The sequence below is a fragment of the Podarcis tiliguerta genome, assembly GCF_965153285.1.
Source record: "Podarcis tiliguerta genome assembly, chromosome: 16".
NCBI classification, from domain to species: Eukaryota; Metazoa; Chordata; class Lepidosauria; order Squamata; family Lacertidae; genus Podarcis; species Podarcis tiliguerta.
This window is the reverse complement of record NC_139549.1, coordinates 19,449,834-19,464,469: the sequence shown is the minus strand read 5'-3', so window position 1 is coordinate 19,464,469 and position 14,636 is coordinate 19,449,834. Positions and strand designations below refer to the sequence as shown.

The 14,636-nt window shown below is 44.4% G+C and overlaps 2 protein-coding genes across 2 annotated transcripts in view; both read left to right on the top strand.

The window, feature by feature from the left end:
* The first annotated feature begins 1,918 nt into the window (after positions 1 to 1,918).
* Positions 1,919 to 9,502, top strand: LOC310666557 (acylphosphatase-2-like). Its single transcript, XM_083417498.1, has 4 exons — positions 1,919 to 2,056; positions 4,219 to 4,235; positions 5,357 to 5,466; positions 8,853 to 9,502. The coding sequence occupies exons 1-4, from the start codon at positions 2,002 to 2,004 to the stop codon at positions 8,965 to 8,967; spliced, it is 297 nt and encodes a 98-aa protein (XP_083273624.1). The 5' UTR covers positions 1,919 to 2,001; the 3' UTR covers positions 8,968 to 9,502.
* Positions 9,503 to 14,277: 4,775 nt separating this feature from the next.
* Positions 14,278 to 14,636, top strand: part of SPTBN2 (spectrin beta, non-erythrocytic 2) — a 90,260-nt gene continuing 89,901 nt past the window's right edge. Inside the window, exon 1 of the mRNA XM_083417438.1 lies at positions 14,278 to 14,551. The gene's annotated coding sequence lies outside the window, so the exon portion shown is untranslated. The remainder of the gene's footprint in view (positions 14,552 to 14,636) is intronic.

Genomic DNA, 14,636 nt, shown 5'->3' with positions numbered 1-14,636 from the left:
CCTCATGTATTTGATATTCATTGAACGTGTACTTCTGCTCCTTGATGTCTGTGTATGCATGCATTTGGGATCAACACAGCTGTCTGCATTTTGGAGCACTCCTTGGAGGTTTGGTTATGGGGGCTGTCATGATGAGCTTCTGCACTTCAAGATTAACCACTGCATCACAGAGAGGGTATCTCAAATGCATTAGTTTAGGGCAGGCAGATGGCTTCTGTCTGTAACTATGGCATTTGGGATTCCTAATTTTAAAAAGAACAAGAAAAAAGGGTAATATCTGACTTCCAAGGTTGACACGAGTGCACAACTCACCTGTGAAGCTGTTGGTGTCATCTGTACCACATGATCACACATGCCAACCAGGTGCTGCACCCATTGTTCCCTGTAACAATGCAAGGAATCTGGGAAGAAGGCGTTTGGATTGTGCAGGTGCAGGTGCCTGAGATAGACGATTAAAATGTATTGGGTTGACCCTGTTAATTGCAGCATTCTTCCAGAGGGCTAGACACAGGAATAAAGAGGAATAAACAATGGGCTGGATCATACATAATGCCAAAACACTACAGAAAATAAGCCCTGAACACATAATATGTGCTATGTGAATCCTAAAGAGGAATATAATAAAATGCCTTATACCAGGTCAGGTTAATTGTCTGTTGAGTGCAGTAATGTGTACTTTGACAGCAGCCCTCCAAGGTCTCTTGAGTTTCAGAAGCATTGTTGCCCCCTGGGGTTTTGCTGTGTCTCATTACATCTTATGGTATACAGTAAACGATAAAGCACCTCAAATTGGTTATTTACCCTTCCTGCTATGTCAAAGCAGCAGGAAAAGAAGAAGGTGCAAATGTGGCCTAAAGAACCCTGGCATTTTTTCTTCCCTTTTAAAACTATGTCCTTTCTTGCAGACTGTCACTACTTCATAAAGCAGAAGGGACACTGCTTCTTTCATAATGCATAGAAATAGATCCTGAGTCTCTCTTCTATTTTGCATTTTGATGTGGCAACCCTTCGTGAAAATGCCATACATTTCCATGGGGATTGAGTTTGGTATGGCATGTTCTGTTTTTCTGTGTGTTCTGTTTTTTTTTGTTAATGTACCGTGGGCTACAGTTATGGATGGGTACTAATCTGGTTCAGTTTTATTTTATTGCAAACCTACCTAATTTGCACTTTCCAAAACAATATGCAAACCAAAAAACAGCTATCCTTCAAAATCCACACTTCTCCAAATCTTGTGATGCAGTTCTACAATAAAATAATACATGTCAAATGCATACATCAGGTGAAAACGTGTACAAAAATGTATATAGTAGTGAAAATAGTACATAAAATGCATTGTGTTGGGGAAAATTGCTTGAAAAATGTGTAAATCTCATATAAAAATATGTAAGGAGAAATTTGCTTATGAATTTTCATTAGCATTTTTTTAAAATGCATCTACTGCAGAATACTACAATACTAGTCGGAAGCAGGCTAGATTGTTGTCCTTCTGCCTCCCTAATGTTGCTATTTTTGTCCTATGGATTACCGGTATGCACTGGAGCAAGGCAACCTTGCAGGCAGGGTTGAAAAAATGTCAAAATCCTAGGTGTTTGAATAAAATGTTAGGCACCGGAGGTATTCCTAACTCTGCTTGCACAGTAAATGTCACCTGTAGGTACAGCATCCAATTGTAACACGAGATCAGGTTCCTTCACATTAGATCACACCTAGGAGAGGAGAGTTGAGGACCTGATTTATGCTTCAGCTTTTAACCCTCTCTCCCCCCCCACAACCCTTTTGCTATGGGCTTGAGGATTCTTTGTACCTGTCTGGCTGAAAGATGAGAGAGACTCTCTTCCTGTTTCTTTTTTCCAGGTAGGCCACATCCCCTGGTTCTCTGCGGCTGAATTTAGTAACACAGGCTGGCCAAACTGACTGCAGTGCGAAGCAGATCGAATAGCACACCCCTCTCTGTCTCTGTGGAAGCTCCTAACAACTGCCCGTGGCCTGCACTGAACCATGGCTTCTTCTGCTCTCTGGGCAATCGACTATGAGGTTTATGGGGAAGTCCAGGGTGAGTCCGTTTAGTTTTCCCCACCCCTTGTACTGCTATTCTGCTGCTCTGGGTGGGATTTTTGTGCATGGGCTATGGAGATGGTTGCTCAGTTCCCCTGCGGCTCATGCTGCAAATAGTATAGCCCTTGAAATAAGATGCTAGCAGCAGAGCCCTCTCCTCCAACTGCAGAATCTTTATTCGGCTCTAACTGCAGCTAGGTTGGCTGGAGCTGCTGTGCAGCTAGAATGACAGTCCGCAAGGACTCCAGAGGAACTTAATTGAAGCTAATACACACGGGGTGTATATGGAGGAGACTAATTGGGAACATTAATGCAATTGGGTGTTGGATCTGCATATCCTAGAGCACAGTAGGAAGGTGCTGTATCTTTGCGGTGTGGAGATCTGGGCCATTACAGGGAGGGAGGCTGAGCATCCTTGATTCAACCTCATTTACTTGATTTAATCCACTCCCCCACCCCACTCTATTTAAAAAATAGCAATTTTGTAACGTGATCTGTAACATTCAGGATGCAGCATAGCCTAAGCCACCATAGTACAGTACAGAAATGAGAACTCGAAAGAGCTGCTTATGTGGCAAAAAGGAAGAAATTTGGGTTCTTGTGCTGCATCCTTTGTCACTTAGGTCTTAGTGACAGGATGTGGTAGGTTTGCCTTTTAGACTGTCAGCCCTTTGAAGTGCAGGCTAGAGCTAGTTTCACATTATTGGTCATACAATGGGCAAAAAAATCATATTAGCTCTGGGCCCTAGCTATTAGCTGAGTTACTGTGATTTAATGGAATGTTCAACAATATCCTTGCAGGATCTAACTGCTCAAATTGAACATGTACAGTATGCTAAAAAAAGAATGCCGCTTCCGTAAGGGAAGATAATTTTGAATGGAATAACTTCACATGGGACACACCAAAAAGAGATGTGTGCTGTTGAGAGAAAGGACGTAGGCAAACAAAGGTGCTGGGGGGTGGGTCAGGGAACTAAGGGGGAAGTAAGGCTACAGAGGTGATATGAGCAAGGTTTCAGATTGAAGGCACTCCATTAATTGCTGAGTGGGTCATGATTTCATGGATAAATGATAGGACAAGAAGATTCAGGTGGCAGGTACAACAGTTAGGAACAAGAAGGTGCAGATTAGGATGTGCGGGATTGACACAACAATATATTCTTTTCAGTAATAAAAAATGACAACATACCACTAAAACAAATAAATCATATACGTTTTGAGAGCTAGAGTTAGCACGTTGGGGAAGAATCAGGGAGGCCCATGTTCAAACCCTACTCAGCCATGAAGCTCATTTAATGACCTTGGGCCAGGCACTCTCTTGACCTTTCCAGGGTGTGAGGGCAAATAGGTGGCGAAGGACGTGTGCTGCCTTGAGTATCCTGGAAGAAAAGTGGGATAGAAGTGTAATAGGGAATAAACTAATACATAAATATCAGGAGGAAAAGCTGGGGAAATCAGGCATAAAGATTGGAACACAGCTTGCTGAAGGCAAAAGCATAATCACTACTAATGAGAAAGTATTAAATCCAGAATGAAAGTCAGTATTAGACCAGTCAAATAAAATTGTGGGCAACCGACCATTCAAATGTTATCAAATGATCAAGCATTAATAAAAAACAAGCAAACACCCATTTATTAGAATGGGGGGGGGGGTTTAAAGAAGAAGAGAAGAATTCCAAAATCTATATTAAGGCAATATATATTAAGATTATGATAATTACAAAGTCTGCTTTCCTTCAGAGTGAGGGACCAGTCCCTCACAGGTGTGTCACTAGATCATATGGAAGCATAGGCCAGTTAGCAATTGTATACTTGCAGGTGTGATAAATACTTATGTGTCCTAGGAGTTCCCTTTCCAAAATCCCTAAAATTTCAACACGTTGTTGGTAGTTGAAGCCACATGGCTTGATTGGGAAGAGAGAGACAATGTAACATAGCCTGTTCATTAAGGAGGTGTGCCATGAGGAGTGCTGCTGTCCTGCTAGATATCAGGCTGCCCACTGTGAGAACAGGATGCTGGACTAGATGGGACACAATCACGACTGGAGGGGACAGAAGACTGGACTATAGAAACACTAAATATGTAGCTACAGGACTTTGATTGTTGATACTTGTTATGAATATGATCGCTGACTGACTTCTCTTTCTTTCATCTCCTAGGTGTCTTCTTTAGAAAGGTAGGATATATCTGCATGTGAGATGTGGTGAGGCATTCTACAGCCAAATTGTAGAGCTTAAGACTGCAAAGGCTGATGTTTCTACTTGGACGGTATATTACTGGAATAGCTGGAGAGAGCACTTCTCAAGCCAGCTTCCGAAGCTTGTACTCCTCCTGTATACAGGTCCAAGTCTAGTGTAGGGTAATGGATACCCAGAGAAGCTGCCCATAGGAGCAGAGAGGAGAGTATGTCATTTGGAAGCAAACTCAAGCAAACTGTAAAGAACAAAGCAGTCTGACTCCTGACTTGCTAGTAGCAAACATCAATGTCAGTGTGAACCTAGGAGGCTTATATACCTTTTGCAGCCAATGAGATGTCAAGACTGGGAGGCAATCAGGGCCTTAGAAATCTCTGTAGGATGTTGCGGGTTGCTTGGTTTTGCCATAGTAGTACTGTTGGTTTTGTTCCCACCAGGGTACAAACAGGCAGAGATATTATTTCATTTCATTTTTAATTTATATACCATCTTTCTATTTTACAATACCCAAGGCGGTTTACAAGCTGAAGAAACAAAGAATGTACACCTTATAACAATCTAATCCAATACGAAAAAGTGATAATAAAATATAACTTTAAAATAAGCAACTTATATCAAATAAAGTAATATTCAACAATCCATTAGAATAGTATAGAATAATATTAACTATCTTGACATATATTAACTATCAGCATATGAAAATAAAACAGAAATCCACTCTTAACAATTATAATTAATTTCTAAACTATAATCAATAAAACAACGGCAAGTCACAGTGCATAAAATAATAATAATAATTCCATAGGTACTATGCACAGATGCTACGGGGAAATGAAGCAGAACCCTAATTATACTTCTTTTTTCACTTTGCTCTATCAACATTTCTAGGGATGAAAACATTTGCCCATCTGAAAAGAAACCTCACAGAGCATATACCACTGACTGAGCTTCCATGTCACCTGGCATAATCACAAAACTCAATGAAGGCTGCTCACTCATTCAGCCACCAGTCATCAAATGAAGAGACTGAGCAATGTATGTGTCATTGAGAATCAGCCTTGCAAGCTTCCCTGACCACTCTCTTTCTGGCTTTTTTCACCAGTACACAGAAGAGCAGGGGAGGAAGTTGGGAGTGGTTGGCTGGGTGAAGAACACTGCCCATGGGACAGTGACCGGACAAGTGCAAGGGCCCAAGGAGAAAGTGGAGATCATGTAAGTATGTGAACTGGGTTCCTTCAGCAGTGGCTGAGGGAAGGGCTGACCTTACAATTAGGCAGCTAATTCAGTTTGTTATGAAAGGGCTGCAAATTATTAGTTATTTAATATATTGTTGCTATATATTTTTTTACTGCCTGAGAGAGGTGTCTGTGGGATTTTCTGTATTGGGTGCTAAAATAACTTGGTCAGCCTTTGACTTGCAGCTTCAGGGCCTGTATTTTGGGGATTGAGTGAGGGGTGGTGTCATCTAAGCAGAGTATAAAGGGTTAAAGGGGAACCACTTAATTTGCTTAGCTGACTAGAAAAGGTCAGGGTGAAGGAGAGGGGGAGAGGGGCACAACTTCGTGCATCATGCGGAATCTGCTTTGTTCATGGCATTAACAAGGTGGAAACTGGAGACAAACCTTGGAACACGAGCTCCCCATAAAATCCAATACTTGTTGGACTTGATCATAGACAGAGCACCCTGAATCCACCACAGCAGGTCCCATACATCTGTTTCAACACTGACACTTTATGTTACTCAGCAGAGTGAGGCACAACACATTGGGCATGTAGTACCGGTATATGTCAGGCAAACTCCTTCCTTAACCAGAGTCTCTCTTGAGCCATCTCTTTTTTGTTGTTGTTAAATACGTATCTAGTGCCCTGCCTGAATACAGAACTAATGTACCACTTCAGTTGAATAAACCTCCCCATTGAAAGAGACAGGGCAAGATTTATAGCAAAGTTCAAAAGCCTGGTCTTTGTTATGTTCAAAATTAAATTGCAAAGGGAGAAACGAGGGGGGAGCATTTCATCTTAAAAGTGATTGTCATGGTTACTTGTATATTCTTTCTAATATCCAGAGATGTTGGTGCTGCTGTGATCTGAAACATGGGAAGTGGGGTGAGTGCCCCCTTGTCCTTCCAAAATGGCATTCCTGGTTCTTATCTGGAGGAAAACTGGTGGGATGAAGAGGGATAAATGGCCTGTAATAATGGTTCCCATTATCCTTATCTGAAGAGAGCCTGGCATTGGCAATCTGTACAGCCTTCAATCCCACTCCACCCCTCCCTCCCCTCTCCATCTGAAGTGTCTAAATAGGGCACCTCCCCAGACTCTCCCTCAACAGTGAATTGACACCCTGTAAATTTGGGACTTGGGTCAGCTTGCAATTAGGAAGTTGGTCCAGGAGGAGATGGAGAAAATTGCTTTATGAATTTGTGAGCAGCAGCAGCAACAGCAGCAGTGGGTGGGGGTGGGGGTGGAGCAAGGGGGTGGAGAAGGGGGTGGGGAGAGGGATGGTGCGCTCCCAGGGCGACCCTGGGGGTTTGTGGTGATGGTGAGACAGCTTCTCTAACAACGGGCTCTGTCACCTTCAGAGAGATGATAACCAGAGGCAGTTTCTATAGCGACAAGTCTTCCCCCCATCACCTTGAAGTTACATAGAGAGAGGGAACATGCAAGGAAACTGGGACAGTTTCCATAGCAACCAGCTTCTCCATTTCTTCCACCTTCATGTCTTTGAGGGGGGAGGGGGAAATTGGGGCCGCTTCCATAGCAACCATACTACTCCATCCCTTGCAGGAGATAAGCAGGAGTGAGATAATCCATAGCAACATGTATTCCACCACCCCACCCCGCATTTACTCTCTCCTCCTCCTGCTCTCTTTTTTTCAGATCCTGGCAGGGAATAACAAAGCAAAAGTGTACAGCCATCTATTGAGCCCCCACCCCTTTTCAATTAGGGTTCAGGTGGGAATCTGTAGCGCCCACACACACGTGTGCCCCCCCATATGCACTCACTTCAATTTTTGAAATGGAAGAACAGCTGAGTAAGTTTATCGTGCGTGGGCAGTGTTTGAACAGCTTTCTTTTTCGTTAACGGGAGAGCTTCATTCATGGGTTCTTTGGACTTTTTGAAGATGAAAAAGCTTTCCTCCAGGTTCCTCAGATGCTTCCTTCCTGACTAAACAAACAAACAAACAGGTTTATTATTTTTTTGCTGAATGTCGGCAACTATTTCTCATTAGAGGCTGGGTAAATTGGCAATTGGCAGCTTACGGTACATTTTAAACCGAAAAAAATATATTCTTGTTGCGCCTTAAAGACTAGCAGTTTTATTTTGGCATAAACCTTCGTGGATTAGAGTCTGCTTTGTCAGATGACCATAGGCCTGGAAAGCTTATCCCATAATAAAACTGTTAAAATTCCCAGCAGATTTTTTGAGTGTTTCTAGAAAGGTGTTTATTGTGGAATAGATATTTCAAAGTCATGCAATGGTGGGGTGTTTTCTGTTTGTTTGTAGAGTCCACATGATGGCATGAAAATGCCCCCACCCCCATTAATCTGGATTTACCCTTTCCTGGAAAAAAACTGATACTTAAAAAAAGAAAAGAAAAAGCTGTTGCCAGTCACCTGTTTGTGATATCTGAACAACCTACTTGCAATAATAGTCTGAATTAGTCCTCAGTCTGCAAGCATTTGTGTGTTCTTCATACTGCAACAGACTAATGCAGCTACCTCTCTGGAAGCAGTTACTTTAAACTGAATGCTCACTGGGTCAGGGGCCTATCTTTTTAGTTTAATCAGCAAAGCACCACATACCTCATAGACATTGTCCAGCATATTATTATTCATCTACGACATTGGTATACACTATACTTTTCGACCATAATGGTTTTTGAAGTATTTCAAACTAACAGTGCAACAGTAATAAAAATAATGTAAAATACTAATTAAAGTAATTTAGAACTATCACCAGCTAAAGAAAGCAAAAGAGCAAACAGAAGAGGAAAACAGTTGTGGAATATGCTCCAAATTAGAAAGGCACAGCAAAGCAGAAAGATCGTTATTCCCCTTGGAAAGAGAGATAACATACTAGCCTAATCTCAAGGAGGAAAGGATTCCACTGTTTTGGGGCAACTATCAAAAAGTCCCTGCTCTAACTGTTCAGGATATGAGCCTGATTGAGCCCTAAAATTGGAGCAGGAAATGAATTTATTTTGCCCAGATTGGCTAGTCACTATGTCATGAATCTACCCCTCATCTGCCCTGGCATGGCTTAGTTTCTTGTGTCAGCCGGAGCCATTTTCTCTGCCTGAATCTCTATTTAGTGTACTTAATGCAAGAACATAAGTAAAGTCCTGCAGGATCAAACCAAAGGCCTTCAGTTCTCATAGCAGTCAACCAAATGCCTTTGGGAAAGTCCCATTCTTTCTAGCAGAGAGAGAGCGAGAGAGAGACTCGTGTGTGTGTGTATACACTAGATTTGATTACCCTTTGGTTCCGTCAATAGCCATGTTCCTTTTATGACCATGCAGAGAGCACAGGTGGGACTAAAAGAGAGACGAGGGTAGCATGGGTGGGTTGCTAACTTGTGTTCCTTTCCTCCGTAGGAAGAACTGGCTACGCAGCGTAGGAAGTCCCATGTCTCGTATTGACCAGGCTGTGTTCTCCAATGAGAGGGAGATCAGTACCCTTGAGTTCCAGTCCTTCACCACCAAATACTAGAGCCTGCTGGCTGGTCAGGATGGGATGTCCACCTCCAAGAACAAGGAGGGATACTCCACTCAGAAGGAAGCACCACTCTCCCTTTCTGGGACAGGCTGTGCTGCTGATGACCGAATTCAACTGTGTTCTAGGCCCATGGCACTTCAAGTACCCTTTTGGATCCTTCCAGCTGCTAGCTATCTGGAAAGTACCAGTTGCCCACTGGTGTCTATAAAGAGGTTGTAAGCTCTTTTGTTGCTTTTCATCACTTATGAGGGGGGCAGAGGCAGAAAAGAGAAAAATCAATTGGTGGGGCCTTGCCTACATCCGTCTCTCCAGGAGGCCTTCCACAATGTTATTTTCACAATGTGTTCACGAGCACTATTGGCTGGTTTTCGAACCCTCTTTTGGACAACCATAGGGATAAAAGGCTTTTAAATAACAGGTAGCTCCTCAGTTACACACCTGCTCACTAGAGCCATGCTGTTCTCCCCTTCACATCAGTGCCCCACTCAGAATAATATTGGCTCATTAAATATTACCTTAAGAAAGAAAACGAATGGCCTCTTCTTTTTGGGAGTTGGGTAAGGTCAGGTGTGGGCAGGACATTCTTGGATAAGGAAGATAATTTATGTTTCCGGAAAATCTTATTGAAAAACCTGAAGATAAGAGTTAGGAAGCAGAAGGTGAGTGGGGGAATGCAATGGTCTAGTGTTGGCAACATGCAGGCCTTCCCCCGTCAAGGCGTGGCCTGCTTTTCGACACATTAAGGCTCAGCTGTGTTATATATTTTTCTGAATAAGTAATGTACTTTCCCCTTTCTTCTGTGCTGCAACTAAAATGCAGAACCTGCATGCTTTTGGGAAAGAGTTATCCCCATTCTGATAATCCTATCCACGCCTCTGTGATATAAAAGAGGTTTTTCCTTGGAATATCTGTATGCTAGGACACAAGCGTCTTTGCGCATCCCTGCTTGCGCCAGTAAAACATACTTTGGTAATTGTGCATAGTTTCCTGCAACTACTGGTCTGCGGGTGCTTTTGAATTATGGAGAACTTAAAACTATTCACTACAATGTGAAAAGGAAAGAAATATCAAAATGCTGCAGTGTACCTGTGCCAACTGGTAAGTGATGGTGGTGAGCAGTGTTGGCCCAAGCATGCCACCAAATGGTGCCCCTCCCTGCTGGGAAGAAGAAGGAACAAGGGAACAATAAAGATCTACATTGGGATCTGCTGCCCCTGTGAATCCTGCTGCTTGAGGTGAGTTGTCCCTGGTGATGAGCGTAGGGCAAGAAATTCTGCTCACAACAAGTGGATGTAGTAACAGAAAAGCCCAGCTAGCAAACTGTTTCCCATTCCTGACAGCTGCTTATATTCCGTTTTCTCTTATACTAGACATAGCATTATGAAGATCTGCAAAATGGATACACCCATCACAGAAGTTATATATGAACTCCCTGCAACAACAGGACAATTTTTGCCACATTGATTGCAGATGCTTTTTTTTTTTTAAGTGTTGTACTTTTAAGGTCTTTCTTCATTAAGCCTGAAATAACAAATTGAGTTAATTAGACTTGCTTCTTGGGAAGTTGCCAAGGTGGTAAAGGTAACATGAATGCCAAACATTCTTTGGAATCTCTTGACATGGGCTGTGGGTATAGTGCTTGCTTAGGCTAGTTGAGCAGGTAGAGGCTGATGCTTTTGAATTACCATATTTTTCGCCCTATAGGACGCAGTTTTCCCCTCCAAAAATGAAGGGGAAATGTGTGTGCGTCCTATGGGGCGAATGCAGGCTTTCGCTGAAGCCTGGAGAGTGAGAGGGGTTGGTGCGCACAAACCCCTCTCACTCTCCAGGCTTCAGGAACTATTCGCAAGCCTTGGGAGCCCGCAGGAGTTCCTGCCGGGCTCCCAAGGATTGCGGACAGCAGTCTGCAGCCCGAAACCCAGGGAGCGCAGTGGAGCAGATAGCCTGTTCTGGGAAGAAATATTTTTTTTTCTTTATTCCCCCCCCCCCCAAAAAAAAAACTAGGTGCGCCCTATGGGCCGGTGCGCCCTATAGGGCAAAAAATACGGTAACTCTCAATTACATATATGGGTATGGAGGGTTTTTAATTGGCATAATATGTTTCAGTAAAGATCCACACTTTCGTCACAGGGTGACAGCTTAGCAAAGATGTCCAATGGGGAGTAGGGCATTACTTGCTCTATAGGATTGTTTATGTTGAACTATGTCTTCGTCAGATTTTTGCTGAAATTGCTGCTTTGTGGAATAGATAGTTCTAGTACGGGGAAAAAAGCCTGATTTTGTATATACTTTGAGCACTTCATTTCATTAGTCAGGGTTTGCTTTTGGCTTTTTGAAGTAGTAAATTTGCCCAGCCATAAATAAAACAAAGACATGGTACAAAATTGCAATACTGTATAGGAAAGGGACAAAAACTGATCATCTAGTCCCTTTCTGAAGCTTTAAAGGGGAGGGAGGGTTAAACTTGTCCCAGTATGGATGGGTAACAACAAACTAGCATGGGATTAAGACATGCATTTAAAGTAACATGTTAAGATAGAAGCTTAACATATCATGAAACCTTGAAAGATAGATTCCCAACAAAACCAAGAAAGGAAGTTTAATCCTCCCGCTGGGTAAAATGAATGGGTCAGCCCCACCCCCCACCCGGCTCAGCGTCTTGTCTTCCTGAGCAGCTAGCTCCAGGGATGCTCATTAACAAGATACCAACTTAAGGCAATAGACATCCCTTGCTGTTAGTCCCCAGTGTCTAGAAATCAGTAATCCTGTGTCTAGGAACATGGATATTGCACTATTGTGGCTAGTACTCATCCATCAATTCAGCAAAGATAGGTTTTTCACACCTCACACTAAAAAGCAGGCTTGTGCTTTTCTCCTCCTTTTGTCCCGAGTGTGAATGTTGCAGATGAAGAAGAGAAAGATTAAAGCCAAAAGCAACAGAGTCCTGCAGCACCTTGAGAACCATTTATAATGGCACAAGCTTCTGTGGATTTTATCACATTTGAAGCAGTGGAGAGCATTCTGGCAGCAGAGGCTGACTGAAATGTACAAAAACGTAAATTCCACATTAATTCTTTGTAAAGTTATTTCTGCTAGCTGCCTTCTCAGCATTACTGGACAGGAGTTCCAAAGATCTGTTATGTGTTGCTTTCTGCTTTCTATTTATTCCAGGGAATTTCACAGAGAGCTTGTCAACACTTCCACTTGTCCCATGCCTAGACAAGTATGAGTGGTTTTGCTTTTGCTCCACTGCTTTCCCTTGGAAAAACTGCTCTTTAGTGCTAAATCGGCACAAACGTCATTTCACGGAAAACCCAGTTGCTGTTTGTTCTTATTCAGCACTAAACTACAGGTTTTCACAGGCAAAGTGGCAGGGCAAATGGAAGTGTGGATGTGCCCCGAGTTTTTACAATATGAAAAGTGCCTTCTTTTAAAATATTTCTTTTGCTGCTGGTGAGGAAGTAAAAGCTTCCATACTTCCACATCCATCATGATTTGATGTAGGGTTTGATGTGGAGCCAGCTATCTAGAGCAAGGACAGGATGCTGCCCTGGCACTTTGGATGTTGTGGGGTACAGGCAAAGAGAGGTGGTGGGTTGCAGGATCAATATTTAACTTACAAGCATTGATAACATAAATGTGCACATGCGGCTGTGTACATACAATCCATTTAAAGCACATGACTCCCCCCCCAAAGAATCCTGGGAACTGTAGTCTGTTCAGGGTATGGGAATTGTAGCCCTGTGGGTAAACTACAATTCCCATGATTATTTGGGGGGGGGGAAGCTACATGCTTTAAATGTCTGACATATTTGCAGAAACAAGAGTCACATGTGATGTTCTGCAGAACAGTTAGGGGCTGAAATAGAAAGACTATTTCCTTTGGGTCTTAATCCACTTTGGTTTCCCTTCATAAGAGCATAAAAAGCTGGTCAATGTCAGAAGCAGATTTAGGGGAGCAAGACTGGTTTGATCGTACGTGGAACCTTGGGAGCCACCATAGACGCTGCTACTATTTTGTGGAATAGAGCACATGAGGCACTGGGGGGGGGGGATTTTAATGCTTCACAGGTCACTGCTGAAATATCAGACCGCAAGGTCCACCACTACCAATGTCTTATAGAGTCAGGTCACTGGCAAATTTAGCTCAGTATTGCCTACTCTGGGGGTGATTGGCAGTGGCTCCACAGCAGGAATGGGGAACCTGCCGCTTTCCAGATGTTGTCCTATAAACAGGAATGTGATTTCCAGAAATTAGTCTTCAGAAGCCAAGCCTTATGAGGAACGGTTGAAGGAAGTGGGTACGTTTAGCCTGGAAAAGAGAGTGAGAGGAGATATGATACCCAACTTGAAGTATCTAAAGGGCTGTAACCTGTAAGATGGAGCAAGCTTGCCAGCGAGGTGTAGTGGTTAAGAGCAGTGGACTTGAAATCTAGGGAACTGGGTTCGATTCCCCGCTCCTCCACTTGCAGCTGCTGGGTGATTTTGGGCTAGGCACACTTCTCTGAAGTCTCTCAGCCTCACTCACCTCACAGAGTGTTTGTTGTGGGGGAGGAAGGGAAAGGAGATTGTTAGCCGCTTTGAGACTCCTTAAGGGGAGTGAAAGGCGGGATATCAAGTCCAAACACTTCTTTTTCTTTTTTCTGGAGGTTTAGTTGGAGATTCCAACTAAACATCAGGAAGAACTTTCTTACAGTAAGAGCTGTTTGACAGTGGAACAGTCTTCAGCAGAAGGTGGTGGACTCTCCTTGGGAGGTTTTTAAGCAGAGGCTGGATGGTCACCTGTCATGGATGCTTTAGCTGAGATTCCTGCCTTGCAGGGGGTTGGACTAGATGAACCTTGGGGTCCCGTCCAACTCTACAGTTCTATGAGTCTATGAAGCATTCCTGCCTCCAACACTGGAAGCAAAGCAGAATTCGCATTGCAGCCCCCTACCCAAGGGTGGGGAGACCTCTCTTTTGACCATACTTTAGCATCTCCGATGTCACATGCGCAGAATCTTTCACATCTTCATCCACTAGGCGACCCTCACAGTTAGGCGCAAAGCGCGCGCCTTGAGAAGGCCCTGGTCGGTCTTGCGCGACTTCAGGGCTGCCCCCGAGGAGGAAAATGCGTCTTCCTTTGGGACAAGACCCACCCCTTCCCTGGCTGAGCTCAGAGCCGGCCCCGCTCCCTGGAAGCGTCGCGTCCCCTTCCTCGCCACCCACCCCCGACAGCAGGGACCTCGTGCGCATCGGGCTCCCCCAGCGGCTGCGCGTGAATGGCGGGGAAGGCGCCCAATGACTGATCCAGCATCGGGGCTGAAGGCGGGGGCTTTTCGGCAAGCCAAGCCGGGGCTGGGTAGCCGATTCCGCAGCCGGGGCCGCTGGTGCTGCTGCTCCTCCATCGACGGGTGGAGGCGGCGGTGGTGGCGGCGAGGAGGAAGAGGCTGCCCACTGCTCGCCCGCCCGCCTGGGTTCGCCCCGGCGCCACCTGTGATGCTGACGCTGGAGAAGCGGACGGGAGACGGCGATGCGCGCACCGGGCGCGCCTTGAGCCGACGGAGACGCTGGGCGCCTGCCGGAGGAGGTGGAGGAGGTCGGTGAGCCGCGATCGCGAGGAGGAGGAGGAGGAGGAGGGGCTGTTTATTGTCTCCGCATCGAGGGCAGTGGGATCCTGCCGG